Source organism: Cheilinus undulatus, linkage group 14 (genome assembly GCF_018320785.1).
Source record: "Cheilinus undulatus linkage group 14, ASM1832078v1, whole genome shotgun sequence".
Lineage (NCBI taxonomy): Eukaryota > Metazoa > Chordata > Actinopteri > Labriformes > Labridae > Cheilinus > Cheilinus undulatus.
Window position 1 is genome coordinate 18,998,949 of NC_054878.1, and position 17,194 is coordinate 19,016,142.

General features: G+C 40.8%; 1 protein-coding gene across 3 annotated transcripts in view; it reads left to right on the plus strand.

The window, feature by feature from the left end:
- The window catches only part of evlb (Enah/Vasp-like b), a 99,540-nt gene that overhangs the window by 60,096 nt on the left and 22,250 nt on the right, over positions 1-17,194 (plus strand). For all 3 annotated transcript variants that reach the window (XM_041805696.1, XM_041805694.1, XM_041805695.1), the window contains exon 3: positions 1,096-1,273. In XM_041805696.1, coding sequence (XP_041661630.1) covers positions 1,096-1,273 — 178 coding nt within the window. The remainder of the gene's footprint in view (positions 1-1,095; positions 1,274-17,194) is intronic.

Genomic DNA, 17,194 nt, shown 5'->3' on the forward strand with positions numbered 1-17,194 from the left:
ATGCAGATTCAAGCAGTTGAAATGAGAGGAGGGTGTCTGGGTTCAGAGTTCAAGTAAGGGTGAGAGCTTGGACATCTGGAGGGATCTTGAAGTAGAGCTGCTGCTCCCTCACATTGACAAAGGCCAGTTGAGGTGGTTCAGGCATCTGATCAGGATGCCTCTTGGATCCCTGCCTGTGAAGGTCTTCCAGCCACGTCCAACTGGGAGACCTCGGGGCAGACCCAGAATTTGCTGGGGGGATTATATAACCCATCTGTCCTGGGATCGCTTGGGAATCCAAGCACTTCTAGGAGTAACTAGAAGACATTGCTGGGGAGAGGGATGTCTGGGTTGATGTACTTTGACTGCTGCCACCACGACCTTACCTCAGATAAGAAGGGTGGAATTAATCTAACATGCATGTTTGGGGTCAGTGAGAGGAAGCCACAGTACCCGAGAACCCACACATGCACAGGAGGAACATGTACACCCCACACAGTATGACCCTATCCAACAGGGATTTGAACCAGGAGCCCTTTTGCTGTGAGGCTATAGTGCTAACCACTGCACCACTGTGCATCCATCATAATATAGTACATCCATCAATAATGTTGAGAGAGGAACATGTTTCATCATAAAATTATTCATTTTCCCTGTAATGTACAGAAAAAAACATTGGAGTCTGTAGTGACTCTGTGTGTTTTTTGTTACAGTGTTGTTTTAAGTTAAAGCTCAGGATGTAGATCATGCTGAATTCTTAGTTGACAAATCTAAAGTCTCTTACAAGCTGTGCTGTTGATTCGCACAGGCTCTAAATGTCTCTTCTGTCTGCACAGAGATTCACAGTTTACTTAACACATCATTTGTTCCTTTTAAACACACAGACTTTAGTTCTCTGCTATTTTAACGGCTGTTGCTCCTTGTAGCAAAATAGAGTTATGATAATAGAGATTAAGCTGTATTTATTTCCCCAGCCTGCCATCTGTAGATATTCATCATTGCTCAGATAAAGAAGAACGTCTGTTTGAGATAAACGCTCCTCTGAGATAAAGCTGTGTGCCGTTTTTCATGAGCAAACTGAACATCTCTTCTCACCCTTCCCCTTCTCTCTGACAGGTGGTTATAAACTACTCCATAGTGAAGGGCCTTAAGTACAACCAGGCCACGCCCACTTTCCACCAGTGGAGGGATGCCCGGCAGGTTTATGGGCTCAACTTTGCCAGCAAGGAGGAGGCGACCACCTTCTCCAACGCCATGCTGTTTGCACTCAACGTGCTCAGTGCTCAGGATGGAGGTCAGTTTACTTTCAGTGTGCCACACAAACTGTTTCTACAATAGTGAGCACACATGGAGTAAAGCTTAGGAGGCAGTTTTAGTTCTTTATTTGCTTTTCAAGTTGCCTGAACAAACTTGGCAAAGACAGCTTGAGAAAAGTGTGAGTCAGCGCGCAAAATGCTTGTCATCATCTTGATGAAGGTCACTTTGGTGGCAGGCAGTCTGGCCTTTATCATGCAGGAGCAATAGAGACAACTTTTCATATTCACCCAGAGATTTAGATACCTACTTTATCTATTACTACAGTGCAGTATATTGTTTCCTTTAATACATTACTTAAGAAAAAACTCCTTCCAAGGGTCCATACAAAGGAAAGAGGACAACAAACTAAAGTTCACAGACAATATCAGAAATTAGAGCTACCTCCTGGCCATTTTAAGCCTCTTGGATATACTCTAGGTAGATAATTTCTAGATAGTATGCGGTTGTGGGCCAAAAAGAAGGGCTGTGGTTTCTGTGGTAGTGTTATTTGTATAAATCTTAAAAGCAATATATGCTTGAAGTTTCAAAATAAAATCAGATTAAGCTTCTGTTTAGGGTTAGGGTAAGAGTTGAGGTAAGGGTTAGGATACCAAAGGTTAAAATAAAAAAAAAAGACCTGAGCTGCAAAAACGGATTACAAAACATTTACGAAAGCCAAGTAAACAGTCTCCTTACAGGTAAAAAGCTCATCGTCCATGAAAACATTCTAACGCAGCAAATGTAGCTTATGTAGCTCCGTTAGCTGCATTATCTGTGTAGAGAACATGACTACATAGCTAACAAAGCTCCAATAGCTACATAGGGAACAGAGCTGTGTAGCTTGTACAGCTTCATAGGCTGCGTCAGCTACGTAGCTACGTTATCTACCTAAGCCATAACTGCATTGCTAACGTTCACATTGCCAAAGCTAATTTAGCTACATTGGCTATTGGCTACAATGTTAATTACATAGGTAGCACAGCTATATTAGCTTTAGCTAAAGCTAACAGAGCTAAAGCAAGCCACTATGTAACTACTTCTAAAACAGGTCTATACATAATTTAATTTTGGATCAGACCCCTGATCTTTTTCACTATTTAGTTTATGAAATGTTCCATAGTCTGTAATGTTTGCATTGTGGTTATTTATCATTCATGTATCTGCCAGACTTTGTTTATGAATAAAGTTGAATTAAAAAAAAAAAAAAAAAAGAAACCAAATACATAAGGAATTTAGAACCACAAAATTGTTTTCAGTGATAATTGTGGGGGGCCGGGAGAGAGGTTTTTTTTTTTAAATACATCCTGTTCAATTGCAAGCCAAGAAGGGGTTGTCAGATTGACAATGTCTGGATAAGCATTCTTCCAGTATTCAAGCCCTCTAGAGTTTGCTGCCCAGTAATAGTGTTGGAAGTCCGGGAGACCAGGACCCCTGATGAATTCTGGCTTAATTATATGCCTTTTAGAGATACAATGTACTTTAAATCCCCATACAAAAGCTAAAACTGTGAAATCTAAGAGTTTAAAAAAGGCTTTGGGCAGGATTATGTGTAAATTCTGAAAGAGATAAAGAAACCTGGGGAGCGCCACCATTTTAATTTCATTCACTTGACCTATAATAGATAATGGTAGCAGTTTCCAGGTCTCAACTGGCCTAATTTTTTTTACAACATATTTAAATAACTCAATTTATAAATCAGTCTGGGATTTTTGGGAATATCTAATCCTAAGTGTTTGATTTTATCAGTGGCAATATGAAAGGGCAGAGTTTTCAAAAAGTCTGGGTCAAAGTCTTCTTTAAGAGGCATAAACTTTCTCATATCCATATTTATAGTACAGCCAGATAATGCACAGAGTTTAAATGAGTTTTAATAGTGGAAGGAGGGATTTCTCGTGGCTATAAAGGACTAAGACTATATAATCTGCACCGAGCAAAGTACGATGATCAGCTCTGCCCAGCAATCACAAATAGTAAGGGCCTTTAAATTTAACCACAAATATCATTTGAATTCACATACACATTGTTAGATGTAGCATGAACTGATATTTTTTTATTTTTGATCATCCTCTTATACTCTTTTTTTATACTCATGTTGTTGGTGATTCAGATTAAATGAAATACATGAAAGTCCTCTCTAAAGCACTGATAAATAAACTCTAATACTGTCGATGGAAGGGTTTGTAAATCAGCCAAATATTAATATTGTATGTATAAATAATGAATTCAACCTTCAGGGTTCAGCAGGAAGCAAACAGACTGACAGAGATGCAGACTGCATCTGAAATGTCACACATCTTCACTTACAGTGAACACTTGTCTTCCTCCCTCAGCCATATAGGGCAGTTCTGCCTCCACGCCAGTGAAAGTCAGGGCCAGAAGCATTATGGTTTAATTATTGTCCATCTATCTGTATCTGTACATACGTCCAGGCCACTCTTGTTAATGTGATGTCTCAGAAATTATTTTATTTTCCTTAAACTTGAGCTGAATGCATGTTGAAGGTACATTGTTACGGTACAGAACCCACTCCAGCCCTTCCTCTTGACCCACCACTTAGCTTTCACTATCGATGAATTGCTAAAATGTGTTTATCATGATACGTATCCTGCAGAATTGTAGACATTAAAAGGATTGTTGTTTTTTTTTGCTGGCTGTTCACTTTTCTAGTGGGTCTTTTATGGCTGTGCATCTCAGGTGTTTTGTTGTTTGGAATGTGTTCCCTTTTTCCACTTTGTGTTATATACTGGGCCCTAAACACCCCACAGATATACAGTTATCTAGCTGTAGTGATTTTGTGTGGGCTCTTTTGTATGAATGACAGGAGCCACATCCCATTTGAGAGTTATTTTCCAAGACAGTCAGATCATTCATTTCTGACGGCCTCTCTCACAAACAGTTCCTCTGAGCTGCCATAGATCTCAGGATGGAAGTACTTGCTAAATGTCAAAATAAAACTTGATTTAACTTCTGTTTAGGGTTAGGGAAGGAGTTAATGTTAGGTTAGGTTAGGATACCAAAAGTTAAAAGTCAAGAAACATTTAATCAAGGAAACAATCTGCTCACAGGAAAAAGCTCATCCTCCATGAAAACATTCAAACACAACTGACATAGCTTACATAGCTCCCTTAGCTGCATTTACTGTAGTTATGTAGATGATAGAACTATGTAGCTAATGGAGCTAAACATAAGCTCATGAAGCAGCTATGTAGCTACATTATCTACATAGCTAGGTTAGCTAGAGTAAGTGTTTTACTGTAGCTCATGTTACTAAAGCTAACTAAACGATAGATAACAGAGCTACAGAGAAAATGTAGTTGCTAACATAGCTATGTAGCCGATGGAGTTAACGTTAATCTCACAAAGCAGCTACGTTAATGACATACAGTAGCTGCATGATCTACATAACATAAAGCAGCCATGTAAGCTATGTATCTACATCATCTACAAAGCTATGTTAGCTTTAGCTGCTGACAAGGCTCATGTTGCTAAAGCTAGATTAGCTTTGTTAGCTTTTGCTAAAGCTCTCAGTCTCTGCTCTAATTCATCCCAAAGGTGTTCTATCAGGTTGAGGTCAGGACTCTGTGCAGGCCAGTCAAGTTAATCCACACCAAACTCTCTCATCCATGTCTTTATGGACCTTGCTTTGTGCACTGGTGCAGTCATTTTGGAACAGGAAGGGGCCATCCCCAAACTTTTCCCACAAAGTTGGGAGCATGGAACTGTCCAAAATCTCTTGAAAAGCTGAAGCATTCAGAGTTCCTTTCACTGGAACTAAGGGGCCAAGTCTGTGGAGCTATTATTGTTGCAAAAGTATTTGCAAATGTGTACAAAGATCTGCGCACAAATCCACAAATGCGTGTACAGATCTGCAAATCCATGTAAAGATTTGCAAATGTGTGCAAAGTTTTGCAAATTTGTACAAAGATCCACAAATGCGTGCACTAATCTGCAAATATGTAGACCAATTTGTAATTGTGGACTTAGTTCATTTTGGTTCAGAATCTGCCTCTCAGTTGGCTGTCATACAAACGTGACTTTTGCAACACTTGTACTGCACACGATTTGTACTCAGATCCGTAAGCTTGTACTTAGATCTGTAAGCATAAAGGCTGGGTCTGTTGCCCTCAGCGCAGGCTCACAGGCAAGGCTGCCTTTCTCATCACACAGTAGGCAGCAGTTAACACTTAGTAACGGCTCTATATAACGTCAGTGTGAAAGGAGAAATGTTATGGTATTATACTGCTGTTGTTATCATTCATATTTTCATTGTAGGATATTTGTAGGAAAACATGCTGATTTCATAACAGCAAACAATTTAAGAACCAACCATTTTTATTTCCTCATGCCCTCAGATCAGAAACCGTCTACAGATATGCTACAGATGGAATTTCAAAATAAAAGCAGAAAGGTGACAGTTTAAAACAATGTTTTGACTTTCTATTGATCTGATTGGATAACTGGATAGTTACACCCCTAACCAGGAGGTCTGAAGGCCTGAGTAAATTGTGATATTGATTTCCTCAACGCCAGGTAGATCTGTTGTGCTTTGAAAATAAATCACAGTTTTGTAAAGTGCAGGGGTCGTATTCAGTGTAGGTTGACCAAGATTATTATAGTAAACTAAAACTAACTAAAACTAAAATATGAAAATCATTTTAGTTAACTGAAACTAAATAAAAAATAAGCTTTTAAAACAAACAAAAACTAACTAAAACTAAATTCTGTGCTGAGAAATTAACTAAATGAAATAAGATTAAAGACAGATCTTCTTAGTTTAAGTCTTTGACAGCGGCAGACTGACTGACATGTATGCCCAAGCCTGGAGAGAGTTAAATCCTCTGATTTGATTGGAGAAGACTTCATACAATGGTCATTTTTGTCTTAAGTCTAGGACCCTGTCTCGGGTCTCGCCCCTGACAGGTTTCTGATATTGCCAAAAAAACTAAAACTAACACTAAAACTAATAAAAACTAAACTAAAATGAAGCATTTTTGCAAAAATAAAAAGGAAACTAAACCAGCAATCCAGCAGGAAAAACTAATTAAAACTATAATGGTAAAAACAAAATAGAAATAAAAACTAATGAAAAACCCAAAACTATTTTGACCTTGTAGACATTCTCTGATGGTAATTGTAGAATACAGCTCCACTTTGAGCTTTAAAGTGCTAGCTCTTTTACGTTCCCATTCATTCCTAAGGCTGCCCGTCACTTCCTGACCCCCAGTGGACATTCAGGTTTGCATAACAACCTACTGGAACATTTCTGCTATTTACTGCATTTTAATTTGAAAATATACATGGATACTTCCTGTCTGAATGTTGGGCACACTTTTTTTTTTGGAAGGTGGGGTACTTTCTGTGTCCTTTGATTCATTGTGACTGATCACATGACATTCTCAGAAACCCTTAAATAGGCTGCCAAACACCTGTCCTCTTTTGTCCTGTTAGTGACGTGAGTCTGACAGCACGTGTTTTTATCAAGCTATTACAGTGAGATATTCAGTCATTTCAATGGTTTTTGGATCAAACAAACGTATAAAAATGCAACGTGTGCCAACAACTGAGAGTTTTGGTAGATGGGGCATGGTGAAAAACGCCAAGCAAACTTTTTCAGCAGAAATGACGCCTGAAACCATGGTGTCTCGGACATCTGCAGAAACCCATGAGGAATCATGGTCAAATGACGAAAATGAGTCATTTGTTTTGAGTGTCAGCAAGCCAGAGCCAGCGAAAAAGAAGAAGAAAAAGAAAAAGAAGACACTCAAATATGAGGAGGAAGAAGAGGACGACCCCATGAAACAGATCCAGTGCAGCTATGGGTTTCCTTCAGGTCTGGAAACTGAATTCGACTGTGAAGACCCCCAGGATCTGGGATTCAGGTTTTCACCAACACGTTCAGTAATGCTCCCAGCTCAGCAGGTTAGTAGAGAAGAGCCTGCGGAGAAAAAAACATCTGGAGAGACTCCTAAAGATATTCAGTCTGCGGCTGCAGACGACAAGTATCAGGAGACCAACCAGGCCCCGGTTCACTCCCTGTCTCCTCAGACCTGCGTCTGCTCCATGCTGAAGTCCCGAAAAAAATGGCCAAAGCATGGGCAGACGTGGTGAAAATGGGGACAGAGGAACATGAGCAAACTTTCTCAGCAGAAAAGCCACCTGAAGACATGGTGTCTCAGACATCTGCAGAAACCCATGAGGAATCATGGTCAAATGACAAAAATGAGTCATTTGTTTTGAGTGTCAAGAACCCAGAGCCAGCAAAAAAGAAGAGGAAAAAGAAAAAGAAGACACTCAACTACTGGGAGGAAGAAGAAAACCCCTGGAATCAGATCCAATGCAGCTTTGGGTTTCCTTCAGGTCTGGAAGATGAAATCGATTGTGAAGACTATAATGGATTCACGTTTTCTCTAAGACCTAGAGAGATGCTGCAGCTCAGGGAGTCTGTGCCGGCTCAGCAGTTTACTGGAGAAGAGCCTCTCGAAAAAATTCAGTCTGTGGCTGCAGACAACAAGTTTCAGGAGACTGACCAGGCCCCGGTTCAACTCCCTGAACGTGAGCAGAAGCCAGAGGGTCAGGCCAAATTCTCCTCAGACACGCTTCTGCTCCATGCTGAGGTCCTGACAAGACAGGCCACAGCAGGGGCAGAAGGGGTGAAGGAGGGGACGGAGGACTGCCTTGCCAAGATCAGAAATGAGAACCTTGGACTGAAGGGTTCGCTGTCCAGGGCTAACATGGCCCTGCAGAGCCAAAGGGAGAGGTGGGAGCGAAATAAGACGAGGCTGGTGGGAAAAATAGAAGCACTGACTGCTGCAAACCACCAGGCAAACGTCGAGAACGAGGACCTGAGGAGACAGCTGGCAGAAAATGAGAGGTTGGGCGACGAGAACTGTGCTCTAAAGAGTGAGCTCAAGCAGGCCCATGAGGACCTGGAGAAGATGAGGAGGGAATTAGAGGAGGAGAGGTCCCGTCGGATGGAGAACTGTGCAGAAAACTCCAAACTGAAGGTGGAACTCAGCCAGGCCAAAGAAGACCTGGCACAAAAGGAAAAAATGAACCTCCTGGCAGAGATCGACATGGCTGCTCCAAATCAGGAACACCTGAGGAAGGACGAGGTCTCCAGAGAAAACACCACCCTTAAGGCGACCCTCAGCCAGGCCAAAGAAGACCTGGCGAAGAAAAGCCACCAATGGGAGGAGGAGACCTCCAGGATTAAGGCCTCCATGGAGCAGGCGAAAGCAGACCAGAAAAAGCAACATCTGGTGTGGAAGGAGGAACGATCTCGCCTCATCACAAGCCACCAGGAAGCTGTCTGCAGGCTAGAGAGGGAACTCATAGATGCCCAAAATGAGCTCAACAACGGCAAGAGCTCATGGGAGAAACAACAATTTGAGTTCCTTATCTCTCAGATGGACAAAAGGGCCAAAGCCAAAGCAGAGATAGACCAGGTCCGAGACAGGTTAGAAAACCTTAGAAGCCAGTCTGACGAGGAGCGATCCCGTCTCCTGGCAGAACATGAGGAGGACTCTGTAAGGATGAAGGCTGCTCTGTGTAAGGCCAGAGAGGACCAGGCAAGAATGGAACGCCAGTGGGAGGAAGACATCTCCAGGCTCCTTGGTGACCAAAGTCAGAAAACGACAAAGCTGGTGGAGGAACTGGCAAAAGCAACGAAGGATCTGGTCAACCAGAAATTCGAGTGGGGGGAGGAAAGATCAGGACTCCTCAGAGAAAATGCCAGCCTGAAAGACTCTCTGCAGCAGTTGGAGACAGAGAAGCTGGACTGGCTGAGAGAAAAAGCCTCTCTTCTGGAGTCTGTGGCTGTCCTCACGCAGACTCTGAAAGAGAGTGAGGAGGAGAGAGCCAGGACGTCAGAAAGTCTGCAGCAGAGGATGGACCGACTGGAGCTCCAGCTGGAGGAGGAGAAGAAGAAAAAGGAGAAGAAGAGGGTTTCTGAGCTGTTTTAGAAGACGTTCAGGAGCCTCAACCTCTGACTCCTAAATCCTCCCTCCTTCCTGTCACCTGTTAACTGTCTGTCATGAAACTAGAACAAAAGAAGGGCTGCATGGTGGGACGGTGGTGAACGCCTCATAGGAGGGAGGTTTCTGGTTCGACTCCCTGTTGGACAGGAGCCTTTCTCTGTGGAATTACCATCATCTATCGTGCATGTGTGGGTTCTCTCCGGGTGCTCCGGCTTCCTCCCAAAGACTAAAAACATGACAGCAGCTTAACAGGTGACTATATATGATACAAAAATAAAAAATATAAAAACAAAAATCAGCTTTAAAAGCATGATTCTCTAAACATCATTTTGAGAATAAAAACATTTACATATTAAATGAAAGTTACTGATGCAGTATGCGCGCACAGATGTCTGTGCCGTGTGTTAAGTTGCTCAATGAAGACTCATCTAAACATAAATCTGAGTTTAAATTTGCATGAAAATATTATGAAGCATGTGTTGTTTTCAGAAATGTTTGGATAAAGATGTCAGACATGCTTTATTAAGAATGGTCCATTTTAAAATGTAGTACTGTGCAGAACTTGTGGGCGTGTTTGTGTCAAAAACTGAGGCTGAAGTAAGTCGTAGGTGTGGCAGGTAAACCCACCTGAGTGCACCATCAGGCTAGGCCAGCAAATCAGGGGGAATAAAGGGGAGAGCTTCTGGGGCCCTGCTAAACGGGGGTCCATGGAGGTCAGAAAATCATGATTCATTATAAAGTCAAGCTGTGATAACCTTATTTTATTTTAACCTAAATAATAATCACTCAACACAACAAAATTAGTATTTATTTGTGCTGTAGTACAATGAAGCCCTTTTCAAAAAGTAAACCTCTTTACTTGATATGGAATTACTTTATATATATATATATATATAAAACGACAACAACATGGGTGGGCACATTGAGCTCAACCATTTGGAAAGTAATGCCAGACGTCAGGATGCCAAACACAAAGTGGAGGACACTTTGACATCTTTAGTGGAAAAATAATCAAATATTTGCAAAATGATGCAAAAGTGAGAGATAAGTGGTGGTAATGAGTTAAAGTGGTAAAAAAGAGGAAAATTTGGTTTGAAGTGGCAAAAAACGTAGTGAAATGTGTTTAAAGGGCCAAAAAGTGGCGTTAGTGCGTTAAAAGTTTCTTAAAAAGTAGCACAAAGAGGTTGAAAGTGACCAAAAAAGTGGTGAAAATGGGTTTAAATTTTGTAAAAATTCAGAGGTTTCAAAGAGGTTGAAAGAGCAAAAATGTTGCAAAAAAGTGACAAAAATGGGCTAATTATGGGACTAAAAAAACTGGAAAATTGGGCCGAAAATGGTTAGAAAATGCAAAACTTGGTCTGTTGATATAAAGTAGCAGTAAGGTGTTAAAGAGGAAAAGGGGAGAAAATGGGCCAATAGTCGTAGAAAAAAAGTCAGAAAGTGGTGAACATGGATTTAAAGTGACAGAAATGGGTTCAAATTTGCTGAAAATAGTGACAGAAAAGCTGCAAAATGGGTTGAAAATGGCAAAAAAAAGAGCAAAGGTGGTTAAAAGTGGCAAAAAAAAAATGACATAAATAGTGGAAGAAAAAAGGAAAAACTGGCAAGACAGAGGCACAAATGGTCTTTTTTGTGTTAAAGGTGAAATGTGTTAAATGTGGCAAAAAAGGGAGTGAAGTAGATAAAACGTATTAAAAATGTGGTAAAAGGGGGAAAAATTGGTTGAAAATGGCCAAAAGCATGACAATGTGGTGAACATGGATCTAAAATGGCTGAAACTGGTTATCAGATGCTATAAAAATGATTAAAATGGGCTGAAAATGGCAGAAAGTGGTGAAGATTGAAAAGTGGCAAAAAGACATCTGGAGTCACTAAAAAATGAGAACAATGGGCTTAGTGGCAAAGGTGCAGAAACTGGATGAAAAGTGGCAAAAAGGTTTACTGTTGCAAAAAACTTGGTTCAAATTCATTCAAAGTGGCAATAAAGCAGCAAACTGGGTTAAAAGGCCAAAATGTGGTGTTGATTGTTAAAACGGCTATTAAGTGGCAAAGTAGATTAAATATGGGCAAGTATTGGCAGAAAAAAAGCTGCAAGATCAGGTTAAAAGTGGCAAAGGTAGTAAAAATAGGATAAAAGTGGAAAAAAGGTGTTGAAAGAGCAAACATGTGCAAAAACGGGCTAATCATGACATAAAAAGTGGCAGATTTGGGTTAAAAGTGGCAAGAAAGGGCAAAATTTGGTTTAAATGGGAAAAAAAGTAGTTAAATGGGTTTAAATTGCCATAATGTGGCTTAAATGGGTTGAAAGTTGATTTTAAAAAAGCAGAGATGTGTTAAAGTGGCAAAACAAAGAGGTGAGAAAAGGTAAAATGTATTTAAGTGATAAAAAACATTTAATGTGGCAGAGAGTGGCAAAACGGGTTGAATGTGGTGAAAAGGGTTAAAAGTTGCAAATGGATTATCAGTGGCAATAATAGTGGCAAACGTGTTGAAAATGGGTTAAAAGTGGGAAAAAAAATGGCAGAACCAGGTGAAAAAGGGGGGAAAGATGCTAAAATGTGGAATGATATCAACATCAGAACTAATAAAAGCTGATAGCTTTTAAGCTCTAAAATGAGGAAACTGTTAGCCAGGATGCTAACAGCAATGCTACTAGTCTAACACACACATGCATGGATATTGTAAATACAAAACAACCTGGGAGGGCCCATTCTCTGGGTTTTTCAGGGGCCCAGCCAACTCCATGGGCAGGCCTACCATCGAGTGGGATGGAGGATTCACATAAACCTGTGCTCTGGATGTCTTTGCATCTTACTAGGGGGAATGGGAAAATAATCAGTTGGAAAAATAACAAGTCCACACCCTTTATGGAGGAGTAAGGGGTGGATGAGGTAAGTCAGCATGGCCTAGGGTTCCGTGCCAGTGAGTAGCAGGGCTGCCATGAGCCCTTTGTCATGTTGTGGATGTCCCAAGGAGCCAGAACTGCCAGAAGTCTCCAGGTACCTGAAAGGCTCAGACAAAAGACATGCTGTTGACACATAAGTGGACGCGTGTCAAGCTTAACTCACTTGACAACAATTCTTTATTAAAAGGAGAACACAGAAGCACAGTGAAACCTCTTACTTGCTGTAAAAAAATGTTTTTGCTTTTATTCCTGCAGGTTTTTAATTAGCCAACTAACTCCATTTAAAATCTGCAACTATAGCAGCTGTTCAAGTGAGAATCCTTACTCTCAGTCAAGGTTTTAAAACACATTGGTGTAGCAGTGCAGTATTTATTGAAATAATTAATCTAAAAACAATCATTATAATGTTATCCTCCACTAAAGCAATGATGTTAGCATATCCAGACTGTACTGTAGCTCAAACCGTGCCTTGCATCATGACGTTATGACACTGCATAGTTCTCGGGGTTAGTCTTTATATTATTGCGGTATTATGTGGGTCCAGGTCCAGGTTTGGGGACCGAGTGTGAGTTGCAAAATGGATGCTTTAGCCCAAGTTTTCAGAGGAAATGGAGAAAGAAATCCAGCTAGCTATTTGCTAGCTTTGCAAGAATCGAACCCCAGCCTACATGACTGAAAGCCCACTCAGCCACTTGATCAACACATCCACTGTTAGCGGAGTAATATGATTTAAATGTCAACAGCAGTCGGTGCCATTTAGCTTTGTGCAAAACCGACAATCTTTCTCTTCCCCTGTTATTTATATAAATATAAATGTTACAGACCAGTCTATCGATCTTACTGCGAACATCACCCGGCTCATACAACGTCATAATGGAGATTTCTGTTAAATACAACACAATGAACCCCTGTCTTGTAGAGATGGCAATTCAACCACCGCTGTGAGACAAGGAAGTCATTATTTTATTCAGTCTTTCAATGAAAATATGAATGATAACAACAGCCGTATAATACAATAACATATCTCCTTTCACATTGACATTATATAGAGCCATTACTAAGTGTTAACTGCTGCCTACTGTGTGATGAGAAAGGTAGCCTTGCCTGTGAGCCTGCGCTGAGGGCAACAGACCCAGCCTTTACACTTACAGATCTAAGTACACGCTTATGAATCTGAGTACAAATCATGCAGGGTACAAGTGTTGCAAAAGTCACGTGTATATGACAGCCAACTGAGAGGCAGATTCTGAGCCAAAATGAACTAAGTCCACAATTACAAATTGGTCTACATATTTGCAGATTAGTGCACGCATTTGTGGATCTTTGTACAAATTTGCAAAACTTTGCACACATTTGCAAATCTTTACATGGATTTGCAGATCTGTACACACATTTGTGGATGTGTGCATGCATTTGTGGATTTGTGTGCAGATCTTTGTACGCATTTGCAAATACTTTTGCAACAATAATAGCTCCATACAAGCCCAGCTCCTGAAAACAACCCCACACCATAATCCCCCCTCCACCAAACTTCACACTTGGCACAATGCAGTCAGACAAGTACCATTCTCCTGGCAACTGCAAATCCCAAACTCATCCAGCCGATTGCCAGATGGAGAAGTGCAATTCGTCACTCTAGAGAATGCGTCTCCACTGCTCTAGAGTCCAGTGGTGACATGCTTTTACACCCCTGAATCCGACGCTTTGCATTGCACTTGGTGATGTATGGCTTGGATGCAGCTGCTCGTCCATGGAAGCTCATTCCATGAAGCTATCTACGCACTGTACTTGAGCTAATCTGAAGGCCACATGAAGTTTGGAGGTCTGTAGCGATTGACTCTGCAGAAAGTTGGTGACCTCTGCGCACTATGCGCCTCAGCATCCGCTGACCCCGCGCCGTCATTTTACGTGGCCTACCACTTGGTGGCTGAGTTGCTGTCATTCTCAGTCGCTTCCACGTTATTATAATACCACTGACAGGTGACTGTGGAATATTTAGGAGCGAGGAAATTTCACGACTGGACTTGTTGCACAGGTGGCATCCTATCACAGTACCACACTGGAATTCACTGAGCTCCTGAGAGCGACCTGTTCTTTCACAAATGTTTGTAGAAACAGTCTGCATAACTAGGTGCTTGATTTTATACACCTGTGGCCATGGAAGTGATTGGAAATCCTGATTTCAATTATTTGGATGGGTGAGTGAATACCTTTGGCAATTTAGTGTGTGTAGGCACAGTTTAAGTGGAAAACATGCACGCTTATCAATCATTTCAAAACCTAAATCCGGCTGATTTAATTAAGCCAAAATACCGAAAATGAAGAACCTCTGGGAACCAAAAGAGCTGTATCTTATCACTGAGCCAATCTGAATCATCTGGATCACTAAAAAGAGCCAGAATTCCCATCACTGTCAAACTGGAAGTCTGCTGGAATTACACTTACCTTCACAGACCAATTTAAGTGTACCATTTATCACATTTTCCCACCAAAACACAGGCAAGAAAACACATAAGAGATATTAATCAAGAGTAGTCTGTAAACCCTCCAAGCTGACTGTCCTATCATGAAATTGTTCAAAACGTCTTCTTTAAAGTGTCCTTGTTTGCTCCCAGCTGTGTCCTTAAGCAAAGCCTTCAGTTCTACATCCTAAATTCTGGTTTTGACACTTTGTCCTCTCTACTGGGCACTTTGTACAATAAGTCCTGACACAGCATCCTCAACAGACGATAACTCAACACAAAAGCTGAGCTGAGCCCCTCTTGGTTGTAGTCATACTGCAAATAAAAACTTATAGAGATGCACCAAAGCCTAACACATCTTTCTCAAAGCTCACATTCTGACTTTAGTTTTAAAAAACAAAAATAAATGGGTGATCAAAGCTGAGCTTCGTTCTGTATGTAGGTACTAACTCTCCTTTTTAAGTACTATTAGCTCTGCCTTTGTTAAAATGTCTCCCATGAATGAAAGAGCATTTTTAAAGACTTCTCACTGGTTCTGTTTTTAAATAAATCTAAACAGTGAATTGAAGTGACTGAATGAGAGACAGAGAGAGGATCACAGCTTCAGTCATCACTGGAGCAGCAGCAGCAGAGTGTCTCCCCCTGCAGTCCCCTCCAGCCTCTTAATTAGAGTGAGTCATTGAGAAGTTCTCCCCCGGGTCCCGTGCTAGAGAGCAGATCTTTTCATCTCCCTAATAACACGGGAGCGAGAACAAAGGGGCTCAAGTGACAGCAGCCAAACACAAGTGCACAAACACACAGTAGGAGGAAACACACACTGAAAGATAGATGCACTGATAGAAAGATGATATAATGCTACCAGCACAATGCAATAAAGCAGGGACTCCTGATGCATAATGAGACACAATCTGTGTGGGGAATGGTACCAACACTATCTCTCACACAATATGAAAAATACAAGAAGAGCAACGTCAGTCTTCATGTGTGTATAAACAGGCTGTTTATTTATACATATATTCTTTCTTTTTTTTCATTTATAGAAATATAACAAATGAGCTGATTAATCATGTGCATATTCTCATAGTGATTAATAAAACTCATCTACATCTTAGAAAGCAAACCTCAGGAGGTTTTTTGACTTCCTGTTAACTCTCAGCAGTGTGTCTGCCCCCTCTAGTGGTAAGAAGGTCATAACCTGACCTTTTGTTCTCAGTATTGTTCCCTTATTGGAGCAAATACTGGAGAATATGGTAAGTAGATGACAAAAACAGCCCTTCAAAATAAAAGTGCTCTGTTGCTATTTGTAGTCCCAGAAAAGGATGTGGTCATGTTTTGCTTTTGTGCTGAATAAACTAAAACTAGTTAAAAAGAAGCTGTTTAGACAGTAGAGGCTAAATACCCAATAGTAATTAGTCATCACCTCACAGGAGAGCATCATAACTCAACACCTGTAAATATTTAGCCTGCCTCTAGGCCAGGTGGAACCTATAAAAGTGCATAATAAATGCTTGTTATTGGTGCATATTCATTCATATAGTTTTCTCTAATGCATGCCATTCAACACAGTAATACACAAATGCAGTATTCAGTATGTTTAAAGGTGTAAATACAATTTGCTTTGTATGAAGAGATTCTGAGGCTTTTTGAGGAGCTTGGTTGTGTGTCGTGGCCTTGGACTTTTTGGGATAATTAAAATATATTTAGATGCTATTTTATTCGCTCTTTGCCTATTATTTACATTCAGATACACATCTCAATCATTAAAAGTAATTTTAGATGTGTCTGTTGTAACTGATGCACATCTATAATGACCAAATTTTGAGGCCCTTTAAAGGGATACTTCAACATTTGGGCAAGTTCATCCATTGCCATAGTTTTCTATAGTCTTAGTAATAGGTTCGTTACCTTCAGTTGTCAGTGCAAGCTATTTTTAGAGCGCTGCTGCCGAGTTCGGACCTGCTGTGCCAACTCAATGTACGCAGACGGTATTTCGGCTTTCCCTCATCAAACTCATCAAATACACAATTTAACAACTCCAGAATGCTCTCGAAGACAAGTTGTGACCTGTACATTCACCACGCTATGAAATAATCATGGAACATTACGAGACGGAGATGTTTTAAAGCTAAATGCAAAGCCTGAACTACACTCCAGACATGGCTGCTGCACTGTGTCACTCCGCCCAGTGGTTCACTCAAGAAATAGTTCCCAGTTTTTGCTTCATGTGTCGTAATGTGTAATTATACGTTATTATTTCATAGCATGGTGAATGTGCAGGTCACAACTTGTCCAAGAGAGCGTTTTGGAGTTGTTGGATTGTGTATTTGATGACTTTGATGAGAAAAAGCTGGAATACCGTCTGCTTACATTGAGTTGGCACAGCAGGTCTGAACTCGGTAGCAGCGATCTAAAAATAGCTTGCACCGACAACTAAAGGTAACAAACCTTTTACTAAGACTATAGGCATTATGGGAATGGACGAATTTGCCAAAATGTTGAAGTATCCCTTTAAAGTACAAGGCTTTTGGTGATTTAGATAAAATTTAGAGATGAATACAAATGCAAAATTGCAAAAT